At 36.4% G+C, this 15,826-nt stretch overlaps 1 protein-coding gene across 1 annotated transcript in view; it reads left to right on the top strand.

The window, feature by feature from the left end:
* Window positions 1–105: 105 nt before the first annotated feature.
* Window positions 106–15,826, top strand: part of LOC105864568 (rho GTPase-activating protein 20-like) — a 57,884-nt gene continuing 42,163 nt past the window's right edge. The window contains exons 1-3 of the mRNA XM_012752544.3: window positions 106–480; window positions 2,243–2,328; window positions 6,930–7,094. Coding sequence (XP_012607998.1) covers window positions 2,246–2,328; window positions 6,930–7,094 — 248 coding nt within the window. The 5' untranslated portion in view covers window positions 106–480; window positions 2,243–2,245. The remainder of the gene's footprint in view (window positions 481–2,242; window positions 2,329–6,929; window positions 7,095–15,826) is intronic.

The raw sequence follows: 15,826 nt of genomic DNA, 5'->3' as shown, positions 1-15,826 counted from the left end.
CCCGCACCGGGAAGATGAGGCCGTTGAGCTGGGCGCGTGCCCTCCGCCGCCGCGGCCCCCGCGCTCTCCACAGCTTCGCGCCAAGCGAAGGACGCGGGGGTTTAACGCTCACGGCTCGAGGCCGCGAGTCCGTTGCGGGACCTCCCGCATTCTCCCGCACTTACCCACCGCCGCGCCACGGTTTCCCGCGTCGCTCCGGTGCTTCTCGCGTTCCCTCGAGTTCTCCCTGTGGAGAGTTCGGATTGTTTTCTTCCTCTAGGAAAGACCCCGCAGCTTCCCAGCCGGCTTCCTTCAGCCGCGGGATCCGCAGCCCGGCTCCTCCCTGAGGGGGACGCCCGGGCTGGGGCGGGACCGGTTCCATCCGCGCTCGGCCCTCGGTCCCCGAGGTGGCCTGGGCGCCACTTCCCCTCGGCGGGGCCGGCACAGAGGTCGTCAGGGCCGGCGGCGTCCGCCCCTGAGGGACAGCCGGCGCTGACGCAGGTGGGCGGCCGGGCTGCGCCCCGGGTCAGCCCCTCGCCCGGCCTGAGGCGTGGCCGCTCCGCGTAAATTTGGCGGGGCGGGGGGATGTGAGGGTCCCGCGCCCAAGTACAAAGGTCCGATGACTCTGGGTCTCCAAGGTGGTGGGCAGGGTTGGAGGTGCGGACATGGGATGCTAACTGTGGTCACCATGGGAACACGGGGGCTTGACTCAATGTAGACCCAGGCTGGGCGGGGTCAGTGTGCTGTGGTGGGTGGCCGGTGGGACAGCTGAGGAGGGCGTGGGGGCTGGGGGGCCTCGCCCCGAGCTGCTCCTCTGGCCTTGGGGACTCAGAGGACGGGGAGGGATCCTGGCGTTGGCGTTGGCATGGCCTTGGGGGCAGCACCCCTGCTCCCTGTCAAAGCTGGGAGGAGGGATGCGGCAACAACTGTTAGAGTTCCTTTGGGATAAACAGCCAGAGAGCAGTGGGAGGATTCCAATCTCAAGTTTCTTTGGAAGGGTTGCTCTCTTGGGAATTGATTTTCGTGTTTCCAGCCATGTCCTCTCCCTCCCCCCCTTCCCAGCATAAGACATTCTGATATTTGGCCATTTTTTTCCCTTGTGGTCCTGGTGGCATTTATATCCTATGGAAACTATTTGAATATTTCTTTTCTTTTCGGACATGCTACCAAACAGTGCCCCTCAGCTTCCACCTCCCGCGCCCCAGCATAAGACATTCCCATATTTGGCCATTTTTTTCCTTGTGGTCAGGGTGACCTTTACGAAGCACTGCCTTTATCAATCATGTGATGGAATAGCGACACTGAGCCAGCTAGTTAGTTTTATATGGTTCCTAGTGGAACAACATCCACTTTCCATGCCTGGCTGGCCTAGGCTCCCAGACAGTGGGTGAAACCTCTGGCCAGGGTAAGGTGAGAGGCTATAGCAGGAAAAATGACTTTGGTGAGACAGCCTAAACTCCACTCATGGCTGTTTGTGACTATACTGTTACAGTGACTATATTGTTAGTTTTACTCATGTAGTGACTGTTTTTAGTGGTTTTAATTATATAAGGTTGTATTTATAGCGTAATTATCTGAATAATTCAAGTGGAATAAAACCTCATTTTACCACAAATTGTAGGTCATTGGAAAACAGAGTACCTGAATTATATTTATATACAACCTAGGAAAACATAAGAAAACTATTCTTTTTAAGTTATAGCAAAAAGAGAAATCTATTTGGAAAGAGGGATTCTCAAATGTGGAAACATTTATATTTAAAACAAAATTTTAAGGTTCATTAAATTTTTATGTGAGAACTAGTCTCTGTGCCTTTGCTTTAACTGTGTTTTCCTCCCCTTACTTGTCTTTCCTTGAAGGCCAGTTTGGAACCTCTCCTGCGTAGGAATTAGGCTGGTGCCTACTTTGATGACACTTTGGGGTATAAATTAGAGAATCCATAGAATCCAGCCTTTAGCATAGGGCTGGGCATGTAAACAACAATAATAATGATGATGGTCTCTATCCCAAATACTCTGATCAACATTTAACCTCTTTATTCTCTGACCATAAAAAGAAAAAAACACTGCCTATACCACTTTTTTTACACTTACTATCCTATTTAAAAAAATTTTTCTATTTTAGATGTTACACTTTTATCTGCATAAAATTAGGTTCCTTGATAGGCAAAGATGGGGGCTACAAAACTTTTATTGGATTGCAAATCAACTTTTACTTACTTTGTGAACTGTGTGGTCTTCATTTATTTATTTTGCTTCAACAGAAAATGAAAGCATTAGTAGAAAGAAGGAGGAGTGTTCCATCTTTTCTCTCAGATAAAGCCGTGCAAGAACAGCCTAGAACCAGCACGTAAGTGCAAAGCTTTGTGCTATACATCTGATATGTGCTTGGAACTTTATATTAGATGAAGAGTTTTCAGATCACATTTTTCATGTGTGGGTGTTTTTTGTTTGTTTTCCTTTCGTATCAGCATTCTCTGTTTAGTGATAGAAAACATGACTATTGTCCTGAGGTTATTTAATAAGACCTCGTCTTTGTGGTAATCATGCTGCCTTTTTGAGCTGATGTGTAAGCTTGGTTGGTTTAAAACTGATTCAGTAGTGAATCTCACATCACATAGTACATAAATATGCAGGTTACATATTTTAGCAAAGTATATTTGTAGAAACAATTAGAGATCAGAATACTGAAAAATGAATGTTGTTGTACAAAAAATATTGCTTATTTTTTATCATAAAGTGATGCCTGTGCATGAATAAGCTCATTTTTCTCACCAGTTTTAGATATGAAGGAAGATAACCAGATTGGGATTATAAAAATGAGATATTGGTTTCTTTTAGATATTATTGGTTAAATTAGTGAAATTTGAAGTGGGAAATAGGCCAAATATGTAATAAAATGGCCATCTTACCTATTGTGGCTAATGACTACTTCAGTGGATATTGTAAGCATCTTTCATAATGCGTAGAAATTTAATGGATATTCAATTATTAATTTATTCATTCATTTTTAAATGGTGTTTTTTTTAATCATTTATTTTTTATTTTTTTAAGTTTGAGAATATTATGGGGGTACAAATGATTAGGTTACATGTGTTCCCTTTCCCCCACCTTCCCCTCCTGGAGTCAGAGCTTCAAGCATGTCCATCCCTCAGATGGTGTGCAATGCACTCATGTATGTATATATCCATCCCCTCCTCCCCACTCCCATCTGCCCCATGCCCAGTAAATGTTATTCCTATATGTCCACTTAGGTGTAGATCAGTTAGTAACAATTTGCTGGTGAGTACATGTGGTGCTTATTTTTCCATTCTTGGGATACTTCACTTAGTAGAATGGGTTCCATATCCAGGAAAATACAAGAGGTGCTGTATCGCCATTGTTTCTTATAGCTGAATAGTACTCTGTGGCATACATATACCACATTTTATTAATCCACTCATGTATTGATGGGCACTTCAGTTGTTTCCACATCTTTGCAATTGTGAATTGTGCTGCTATAAACATTCCAGTGCAGATGTGATTTTATAGAATGTCTTTTGTTCTTTTGGGTAGATGCCCAGTAATGGGATTGCTGGATCAAATGGTAGATCTACTTGTATCACTTTAAAGTATCTCCATATTGCTTTCCATGGAGGTTCTACTAGTTTGCCGTCCCACCAGCAGTGTAGGAGTATTCCTATCTCTCTGCATCCACGTCTGTATTTATTGTTGGGACTTTTTGATAAAGGCCATTCTCACTGGAGATAAGTGATGTCTCATTGTGGTTGTGATTTGTATTTTCCTGATAATTAGAGATGTTGAGCATTTTTTCATACATTCGTTGGCCATTATTCTGTCCTTTTTTGAAAGTTTCTGTTCATGTCCTTTGCCTACTTTTTGATAGGGTTGTTTGATTTTTTTTCTTGCTGATTTTCTTGAGTTCTAAATAGATTCTTGTTATCAGTCCTTTATTGGATGTGTAGCTTGTGAAAATTTTCTCCCATTCTGTAGGTTGTCTGTTTCCTCTCATAACAGTTTATTTGGCTGTGCAGAAGCCTTTTAATTTGATCAGGTCCCATTTATTTATTTTTGTTGCTGCTGTGATCGCCTTTGGGGTCTTCTTCATAAATACTTTGCCTAGGCCAATGTCTGGAAGAGTGTTTCCAATGTTTTTCAATGGCAATTTTAACTCACAGCATTTTTTTGTGTGAATAAATCCTGTGATGACTTTCTTCTAACCTGTGAATCCTTTTATGTAAAATGAAGTCTTCATCTTTATTTAAAGTGAGGGTATACCTACAGCTATGACATTTTTGTGAATGATGTGCTAATTTAACATAAAATCTATACGAAGGAATGGAAGATTTTTAGTGCCACAATACATTCTGTATTCAAATTCCATTTAATGAAACTTATCAAAATCTTAGGTGACTTTCTTCCCAGTACTCAGCAAATTCTCTCTGATCAATACTCTTTCTGACCTATCCCCAAAAGACCTATGCTTTAGCCATTGAGTTGATTAGGAAATGTAAACTCCTTTTAATAGGTGCCTAATGAAAATTTAATTAGGAAGATAATTTCTTAGAAGTTTTCATAGAGAGGTTACAGAAATTAAATAATGTATGAAAAAATCAATGAATTAGACTTCATGAGATTTTAAAGCTTTTGTCCAAAACACAGTAAGGAAAGTATACCAGACAAGCAAGAGACTGGGAGCAAATATTTTCCCAAACACATACCTGACAGAGCACTGTATACCAGCAAAATGTGCCCAGGATTCATTAAAAATTCCTATAACACAGTAGATTACATTTGGATAATAGCACATAATTCATTTTTGTAAAATGAATAAGCAAAAGATTTGAAGATTTATTACCAATGAAAATGCACAAATGCCCATAAGAACATGACAGAAATTAGTCATCAGAGCACTACAAGTTAAAATCTTAATGAGAGGCCACTACATATCCTCTAGACTGGCTAGAATTCAAAAGACTGACAGCAGCAAGTGTTTTTAAGGTTGGGGAACAATTGGGGCTCGCCTACTGTTTTGCAGGGAATGTAGAATGGTACAACCACTTTGGAAGCTAACTAGATTTTTTTTTTCTAAAATTAAACATACACGTATTTTATGACCCAACATTCCACTCTGGGATATTTACCCAAGAGAAATAAAAACATAGGTCACATAAAGACTAGTATAATGTTCAATAACAATTAAAACTGGAAACATCCAGATGTCTATCAGTAAGAGAATAAACTCTGGTATAATTATACATTGAATACTATTCAGTAATATAAAGGAATGGATTATTGATAAATGAATTCCAGAAACATGCTGAGTAAAAGCCATCTTACAAAAAAGAGTACATACTGTAGTTCCATCTATATAAAATTCTGGAACAGGCACAACCTTCTCCATCCCTCAGTCAAAAAGATAGTTTCCTATGTGTTCTATTAAAAATCAGAATAGTGGTTTCCTCCAGGGTATTTGAGGGGGGACTGACTGGTATAAGGAATGTGAGCGATTCGGGCACTGATCAAGCAAAAAGGAGATGGCACAAGGTTACATGAGAAAAGAAGTCCTGCATCATATGAGATCATTCAGAGGCTTATGACGTAGAGGCCACCATCTAAAAGGGGAAGAGGGCAAGAGAATTCTGGAAGAGAGGAGAATCAGAGACGGTGTCTCTGGAGATTACATGTCCAGGTGATGTTGCTCAGTAGTGAGGAATGTCTGGGTCAGAGAGCAGTAAGGGGCAGTAGCAGCTTGGGGTCTCATAACCACAGGTTCTTTCTTATCAGTGGCCAGCAGATGCTGGATCTAGTTTTATGGAGTATGCAAAGCAGGCAGGCTGTTAGTGGCTAAAAATCTTCTTGTGTGGGCTATTTTTCAAATGATTGGGTATGTAAAAATTTGAGTTTGGCACCAGTGAGCTTTTGAACTAACAGACCTCAGCCTGCAATGAAGAAATAACTCAGGGGTCAAGCCATAGAAACTACATTTTCTTAATTTAGATAATAACCACAAGGGGGAATTTTTTTGAATGATGATAATTTCGTATATCTTGATAGGGGCTTAGATTACACAGGTGAATACATTTGTCAAAAGTTAGTGAATATCATGCTTTAAAAAGGGCTTTATGAAAAAAACGTTAGTAAATATACACCTAAGACTTGTGTGTTTATGCATTTTGTGTATAAATTTTATATCAAAAGAAAAATCTAAATATTGAACTCTAGTTAATGATATGCATGCTGAAGTGTTTAGGGGAGATATGTACTGCTGTATACAGTTTACATTGAAATGCCAAAAACAAAATAGATTGATAAATAACCAGGCTTGGTGGCCATGTCTGTAACCCCAGACTTTTGGGAGGCCAAGGCAGAAGGATATCTTGAGTCTAGGAGTGCAAGACCAGTCTGGTTAGCATAGCAAGACCCCATCTCTACAAAAAAAAATTTTTTTTTTAAATAGCTGAGTGTGAAGGCACTTACTTGTAGTCCCAGCTACTCAGGTGGCTGAAGTAGGAGGATCTCTTGATCCCAGGAGTTGGAGGTTACCGTGAACTATGATTACACCACTGTACTTCAGCCTGGGTGACAGAGAAAGACCTTGTTTCTAAATAAAGAAATGAATGAATGAATGAATAGAAGGATAGATACTTGGGTAAGTACATAATAAAGCGAGTACAGAAAATATTAATGGGAAAATCTATGTTGAGGTATACATACATGTGTTTATCATAAAACTATTTAAACTTTGCTTTATGTTTCAAAATTTTCATAATGAGGTGTTAAAGACTGCTGTGTGGAGAATACACTGGGGGACCAGTGAGGACACTGACATTGTGTTAAAAAGTTACAGAGTTTTATATTTCTTCACCAACTTTAAGCTATCATTTTATAAAAACTTAGTCCTATATTTGATCATTTGACTGATGATCTGTGGAATTTGATCTGTTACAGGGAAAGGCCTTCTACTGCCATGAACACCTGTGCATTTTTGGCAGCATTTGCCTGCTCCGATAGGACTCTGCTGATTGACGGCCTGGTGGAGCTCAGAACAGGCCTGCAGAGGAAGGAGCGCCATATTTTTCTCTTCAATGATCTGCTTGTTGTGGCCAAAAGCAAGTAAGTGGACTGCACAATCTCTCCTGGTTATCATTATAAAATTGCATTCCCACTAACAAAGATACCCTTTCTAATCAATGTTTATTGTAAGAATGCCTGGCCTCTGCTACTATACCTAATATGTGAAGTGAGTATTATGTTTGTTTCTTTTTTTTGAAAAATAAAGTTTCCATTTTTTTTATACAATAAATGTTCATTTAGGTCCTGGTCCATGGCCTGAACAAATGTAGGAAATATAATGAAGGATGTGATGGGTATAGTCCCTGCTCTTTGGTAGCTTACATTCTAATATGGGAGCTTACCTTTGTGTGTAGGGAGGAAAAGGACAGATTGTGATTGGTGCTATGAAGAAAATAGGGTGGTGGGTGACATAAAAGGTGGGGTATATGTTAGGTAGGTGTAGTCAGGGGGAAAAATTACTGAAGGATGAAAAGCCACCAGCTATTTAGATAGATATAGGGACCATGAGTGTTCTAGGTCGAGAGAACAGGTACAAAGGTGGTAGTGAAAGCTTGGCCTTTAGAGGAGTTCAAGGAAGGCCTTTGTTCAACTGGGGCCTAATGAGCAAAGAGGAGTGATAGGAATTATGATTGGTGACATAGACAAAGGTTAGGTTGTCAGGACCTTGTAGGCTGTATTAATTACCTATTGCTGTGTAATAAATTATACCAACACATAACAGCTTAAAACTAAACACCCACATTTTTCTCTGAGTGAGGAATCTGGGAGTGTTTTACTGGGTGGTTCTGGCTCACGATCCTTCATGAGGGCTCTCTGGCTTGTTGGGCAGGGTACCAGTTATCTCAGGGCTCAACTGGAACCCAAGAAACCACTTCCAAGCTCACACATGTGGGTGCTGGCAGCTGTAGTTCCTCATGGCTGTTCTCCAAAGGCTTCCTCTCCATGTGGGTGTCTCCACAGGACTGCTCATAATGGCAGTTGCTTCCTTCAGAGTAAAGGATCCTTCAGAGTGAAGGATCCAACAGAGTGAAAGAGAGAATAGGCCATTGAAATAGCACCCCAAATAGAAACCACAGTATTTTATAACCTGTCTTGGAAGTAGTGTACCATCATTTCTGATGTATGCAATTGGCCACGCAGACCAACCTTGGCACAGCATGGAAAGGAATTATGCACAGGTATGAATATCAGGAATTAAGGATCATGGGAACCATCTTGGAGGCTTAGTACCACAAAGGCTATGATTAGGACTTTGGATTTTATTCTGAAGGGTTTTAATTGGGAGAGTGGTAGAGTGTGATTCTTTTTTAAAAATAATATAATTCTGGCTCATGCTAGTTAGATAATGTATTGGAAGGCAGGCAAGAGAGGAAGCAAGGAGACTAGATAGTAAGTTGTTAGTGGTCCTGATTGGAGATAGCGAGGGCTTTATCTGAGGAAATGACAGTTAAAAGGAAGTTACAGACATATCTGGAATGTAGTTTAGAGGTACCCAAGAGGATTCACTTTCTGCTCAACACTAAATACCAGTGCACTTAATACTCAGCCTAGAACATGGTGGCTTCTTCCATTGTCCTTATGTATGAAACATCAGCAAAGATAAAAGTATTTTAACAAATCAAGTCTCATGAAAGGGATTTTTAGTCACTAGAGAAGAGTAAACATTTTTTCTATTACGTACATTAAATTGGTAAATATTACACTAAATATGGTAATATTTAGAGAACCTTTGTTTTTTTGCATTAAAGTTATTCATTGCCATAAATAAGACATGGGCAAGGGTAAATAATTTTGCAAAACACTATATTTAATGTGATTGGTATTAATAACAAGAGAAACCAGGTATTTATTGATATCTTATTATATCTTAGATATTATTCTAAGATAGTTAACCCTTATAACTATTCTATGAGGTGGGTATTTTCCTCATTTAGAAAAGAAATTAATACTCTTCTCAATTCTGTACTTGACTAGTCTAAAAAAAAAAGAAATTCATACTGAGATAAATTAAGTGACTTCCTCAAGGTCACAGAGTAATTAATTAGTTGAAGCCACCTAGATTTATCTTATTACAAAGTCCATTCTTTTAACCAGAGGCAGTGTTCTGCTGCCTCTACTACTGAACTCTTTTTTAATGGATTTCATAGAAGAGTCCTCAACCATGTAATTTTTTACCATTAACTGAGTCTTTTCTTTATGATGAATAAAAGGTTCCAACTAAATACTCATTTAGTAAGAAATGGTATAGAATGCTTAGGAACTCTTCAGAGTTAAAGATGACATAAACATAATAAAACAGTTTCAGAATATTTTCAATAGAAGTGATACATACAAATGTAGTTTTGCAAGTGGCTATGATGTGTTGAGTAATACAGTGAAAGAAAATTGGTTTTTGTTTTTATCTAAGCTTTCACACTTGAACAAGTCTACTTGAAGATCTAAGTATGGGAGGCTGTTAGCAGAAGAACAAATAATTTTTTAACAATTTCCACATTTAAATATTATTGGATGATTTATTATATATGCTTGGTATTATAATAGGAAAATCAGAAAGGTCTCATTTAATTTTCCTAGCAACCCCCCAAGGTAAGAGTTGTTTTAGATGTTGAACACTGAGACTCAGGGAGGTTTGTCATAGACTAGCAAATTGCAGAGCTGGGGCTTGAACACAGACCTTAATTCCAAAGGCTGGCTCTTTCTGTCCTCCTTACCACACTGTACTCCTTAGGTCCAGAACTTAGTCTGGAGGTAGATATGCAGACAACAACCAATTTCCTGAACTTTAGGACCTTAAAGGCTACTTACTTGTAACAGGCATTCAGCTCTTAGAGAAGAAGGTATTTTCCTTCTTTTTTGGTTATTTTTTTCCTTAGCAGTTATGGTAATATTTAGATAACCTTTGTTTTTTTGCCTTAAATTATTTATTTTTCTGTATATTGTTCACGTCTAAGTGGTTTTTATGTAACCTAGATTTTGGTAAAAACATTTTATAAAGACAATTGTATTACCATTAGAAAATTGCTGTGTTTTAGATATATTGGCAAAATTTGTGCCCATTGTCTACTTTTATAACTTTTTATTTTAATTGTCCCTCACATAGGGTTACACCATTTTTCCCACATAACTCTGTGTCCACTCTAATGTTTTTATGAAATGACAAAATTTATATCAATTGATGTAAATGCTGTTATTTATGAATTCAATTCATGGAATATTATTTTAAATACTTTCTACATCCACTGGGGATATTTAAAAGTTTGGGTGATCTATGTTATTTCTTATGTTTTTGGCATAAACGCAGGATCCTTAAGATAGAAAGGAAGATATATATTTGAGGAGATGATGATGACGATGGTTAAATCCTGCCACCTTACAACAATTTAGATAATTTTTTAGGAATGTATTACATGATCATTCTCATACCAAACATTTAGATATATTCACAGATCCTTCTTAATATGAAAGAACTTATTTTTTTTTCTAAAATAAACAGCAACCAAAATGAAATAGGCTCTTGCAATACCAAACCTGTGTCACTCCTTACCCTTGGATAAAGAATTGAGTGGTACTCTGGGGATCATTTAATGTGTTGAAATAATCTGATATAAGCACTTGGTCTTTATACTTAGCCATGGAGAAAAGCAGAGATCTCAGGTCCATATTATGTCAGCTCATCTGGAAACTGATTTCAGTCCTTGGGTTGGGTCTACACAAGTAAACTCAAGTGGGATAAATAATTGACAAGCTGTCCCATATTTATTTAGGCAAACTAAGTGAATTTTAGTAAGAACGATAATAGAAAGGGTGTTAAATGCACCTTTTTATGGGCTAATGTATTATATTTGCTCTGCTTTGTACTGGATGTTTACAGTGTTTGCTGAAAATTGTTTTGAATTTATGGTTATTCTTTTCCATGCTAAATTAGAAAAGTATTAAAGCTGGATAGGGCCTTGGGAACAACTTTCATATTCATTAGGAAGATAAGTTATTTTTCCAATAAAATTATGGCTTTCATTTATGAAAATAAGATATGTTTTACAAACATTATATCACTTAGAAAGAAGTTAGTAGGTGTTAGGGCACCTATATGGAATTGATAAAAATGAAATAACTGTAGTTACCTCACAGCCTCTTAAGACATCACTATTTTCATAGTTTATGAGAATAAGCAATTAGTAAATAATACTGAGTTCTTTAAGGTGAAAAATATGAAGTTAAGTAAGCTTATTTACAATAGAATTACCATTAGATACTCATGGAATATATCATGATCTCTATCCGAAAACATATTTAATATATCTATCGCAAAATGGGTAAAAAGTCTCCCTAGAATCCTGTGTATTTCAATAATTTACTGGAATTTCTTCCAGTATGAAGATTGGAGAATAGGAAAGGAAACTATATCTGTCATATTAGTAAATTTGTACAAAGGGACTACATTGTAGAAATAAAGAATTTATTTTTAACTTTTTTTTTTTTTTTTTAATTTTAAAGAGATTTATTCTGAGCCAAATTTGAGGACCATGACCCGGAGCCACTGCCAAGAGGCCTTGGGCAAGTGGACTCGCTGTGGCTGGGTTACAGTTTGGTTTTTATACATTTTAGAGACAAGGGTTATGGGTAAAGCCATCAATCAATGTGTGGGAGGTATACATTGGTTTGGCCTAAAAAGGAGGGCCATCTCGAAGCGGGGGCTTACAGGTTATAGGTGGGTTTAAAGATTCTTTAGATTGTAATTGGCTAAAGACATGAGGCTTTGTCTAAAGAGGTGGAATGTTTTAACATAAACTGTTTACCAGAGGTAAGCCACCATTTGTTGCAAATAGAAGGCCTGCAGGTTTGTCTTGCATACCCTCAGGCCTATTAGTGGGTTACAAAGGAAGTCTCCAAGAAGGGAGGGGGGCATGATAAGGCCTGTCTGACCTCCCTCCTCCTGGCAGGCAACTTTGCCCTTGAATATTCCTCTGGCCACGAGGGGGTCCATTCAGTCAGCCGGTAGGGGTTGAGGATTTTAGTTCACAATTCCCCCCTTTTGGCCAAGATCTGTCATAGGCAGCATCTATGGCCAAACTTTTATTTTGTCCCATCCGTTGCCAGGGTGGTGTGGCTACCTGCCCTGGGTCCATCTAGTCCCTCGGTGGGACCCTTGTGGTCAAGAGGACAGAAGAGCCAAACTGGGGCTTATAGCCAATTAAATAAGCCATACAGGATGGGAGGTAGACAGGCACTCATTAATATGCTAAATTTTTTAGATGACATAAGAGTAAAATGCAAAATATTAAAGGCAAGGCTACAAAACTAATTTACCTACAAGTATTGAGATATACTATATTCTTGGGTTTAGTGGTAGACTTGTAGCAAATATAAGCATCATTAATTAACATTTAAGCTAAGGAAGTTTAGTAATTTATACTAAGGTGGCTGATAAATTACTCATTATATTTTCTTTTGTATAATCTATAACTGATAAAAATTACACTCAGTAAGTTTTAAGTTTATAAAAAGCAGGAAAAAAAGAACTTTTATGATAGGGATGGATATCTGCAGCATGTGGCCTGAAAAGACAAAGTATTTCTTTTAGTATTCCTTTAGGCTTTTGAGCGTCCCTCCTATATCTGGAGGGTAACTAATTCCATCCCTCAGAATTGGCCCTTACAATCTGGCACGCCCCTCTTCCGCAATATTCCCTGGGCTCAGAGGGAGGATATTTGAACAAGGCTTTTGCAGATTCCATGGTTTTAAGGTCCCAGAGATCAGGTAAACTTGCTAATTACCTAAAATTTGTCAGGACTCTAGAAAACAAAACAAAAGAATTAGTAATGTTTTAAATAAAGAGTCTTTATATGAAAATTTAGTTCCATTTCATGAGGTTTGAGTTAGCTATACTCATGGTCATATCAGATTTTTAATTAAAGTCTTGGAACTTTGTTTTGTTTTAGTCCAGTGGTATATATAATCTCTAAAGTTATTAGAAACCAGTATTTAAGTGGATTTGTCAGTCCTTTCCATGGCCTTTACATGAAGAAGCCAATTTTAGACTTAGCCAGAAAGAACCACTTTCTGAAATGAATCAAAGTAAAATAATAACTTAAAAGATGATAAAACTTGACCAGCCATGGTTACAGACAATTGACAAACCAAATTGGTTATTATGTGACATATAGCAATTTACATAACCATAATTATTATTGATACACATACCAAGACATGCCAATAATTTACAAAACTAGTATATTAATAACATACTTATACAAGTACAGCCCAAAGAAAATTAAACACCATTTTATATTTGACAATGTTCCCTGGATGGTTTTGACACATTAAATAAATCTAATGTCTTTCTTAGACTTTTAGTGATCCTAATGTATAAAAAGCTAGGTCAAAAGGCTGGATTTAGAATTTAACTTTTGGAAAGGTCATCAAATATCAAAGGCTTAAAGCATTTGTTCATATATAATCACAAACCACTATAAAATAATTTAACAAAGAAAGAGAGACATCAAATAAATCTAAAGGTGATAAAGTTATATGGATATAAATCTTAACCCTTTATTTTTAGTTTTTCTAGTTAGTCAGAACCTAATAAAGAGAGCACAGGGATTATCTGACAAAGTATAAAATGTTTTACCAAAGCATAAAATGCCAATTACCAAATTAAACAAAAACCTTTTGTACTACACTACTTTTTATATTAAAAGGAAAAAAAATGTTATAAAATTAAAATGAATACACATGTTATTTCATTAAGAGTAAATTAATATTGACAGAAATCTTTGTTTTAGCCAAAATTCTTTAATAAATTTTCTTTTATAAACTTTATTCTCACCTGCGCATACCATACACCATTTACAAAACATACCTTAAAACTTTCGATTTTGTCCTAACATTCCCTTTTCCTAAATAACCATTCATTTTAGGACAAAAATTTCATGCAAGATCCTTTCTTTACATTCCTTTCTGTTAACCTTTCTTACCTTACATTAACCTTTCTTACCAAAAACATATTTCTATATTCATTGTCCCTTTACATCTTTTTAAGTAGGAAGTCATGAATTGTTTATCATAAGACAGTTGTCATGAAACAAGATTGTAGGTTACTGTAAAATTATAGCCAAATTAATAATTTAAATATATATATATTTTTTAAGTGCCAAAATCCTATTTTTTGAGAAAGGAGACTCTGTCTCAAACAAGTATAAGACCTAATAGACAGACTGCAGTACAAGTTAATAAGGAAGCTGAATCTGTGTCTTTTTTTTGCAGTTTATTAAAAGGTGAATAAAAAATCTTTTGTTATTCCTATCATATGACAATCTAGTTTAAAAGAGAAAACCGAATTTTATTGTATTAGTGTACTAATGATCAAAGTTAATTTTAATAAAATCTTATAAACAGATCTATCTAATTTTAACCTATAAGACTATAAGACTTTTATAAACCTTTTATAACCTTTAACTTTTATATCCACTTAATTTTTAATGATCATTTACATATTGAATAAGTAGTTTCAAAGAAACCAATAAATTAAACAAAATAATGGACTTAAACAGAACTCTAGAACAAATGGGCCTGACTGACATTTTATAGCACATTCTACCTCAAAACCACTGAATATACATTCTTCTCATCAGCTCATGGGTCATTCTCTAAGATTGACCATATCCTAGGACACAAAGCATATCTCAAACAATTTTTTTTTTTAAATAGAAATTATACCGTGTCTTTTTTAGATCACAATGGAGTAAATGTAGAGATCAACCCTAACAGGAACTCTCATTTTTACACAAAGTCATGGAAACTAAACAACCTTTTACTAAATGATCACTTCATAAATGAGGAAATCAAGATGGAAATCAAAAGATTTTTTTTTTTATTAACTAAATGACAACACAAGTTATCAAACACAAGTTATCAAAACCTGTGGGACACAGCTAAAGCAGTCCTGAGAGGAAAGTTTGTTTCCATAAATGCCTAAACAAAATTATCTTTTAACAAAACTAATACTTATGCTGTATAACATTTTATTAAAAGAATTTTTGTACAGAATTGTTCTTTTTTTATCTAGAAGTTTTAATTACACGTACTGATCATAATATTAACTCTTAGAAAAACTTAGGAAGTTAAATTAACTTTGAACTGTTAGTCACCAATTGTATTAATATTCCTAAATATAAAGCTATGAAGGTATAAACTTAAACTTATATTTAAGAACTGATGTTCTAGTACTTTACCTTACAAATGACCCATTTATAAGGGACATATAATGACATTTTATGATTATTTTTTTAACTTAACATGACTTTAAGATTTGTATTTATTGCATTTGTATTTACCTAATTCATCTATATTAGCACCTTACTTAGATCTTAGCTATTAAAAGTTTAAGTTACTTTATTAAGCATTTTTATACCCTGTAAACTAGATATATATAACAGAACACGGATTAAAATACAAACTCAAATCTTATCAGAAACAATAAGCATTTAAATAAGACTTGTTATTTTAAACAAAATATAACATCACTTCTAAATTTTGTAAACATAGTAGTCATTTTAGAATATCTTGTTTAAAGGTATTTGCTAATTAGATCCTTCCAAAATATCACATCCCCAAACAAAAAATCTATTGGCATCATAGGGGAATGTCTCTGGCACCCAAAGTTTGGGAGCAAAGGCCACTGTTCTCCAAAAGGCTTGCTGAAAATTTACTGACATTAAAATTAATAGGATTAATAAGAGAAGGACTTAAAACTTATACATGGACGTTTTTAG

Source organism: Microcebus murinus, chromosome 4 (genome assembly GCF_040939455.1).
Source record: "Microcebus murinus isolate Inina chromosome 4, M.murinus_Inina_mat1.0, whole genome shotgun sequence".
Lineage (NCBI taxonomy): Eukaryota > Metazoa > Chordata > Mammalia > Primates > Cheirogaleidae > Microcebus > Microcebus murinus.
The sequence above is the reverse complement of the archived record's forward strand: the minus strand, read 5'-3'. Positions and strand labels throughout refer to the sequence as shown.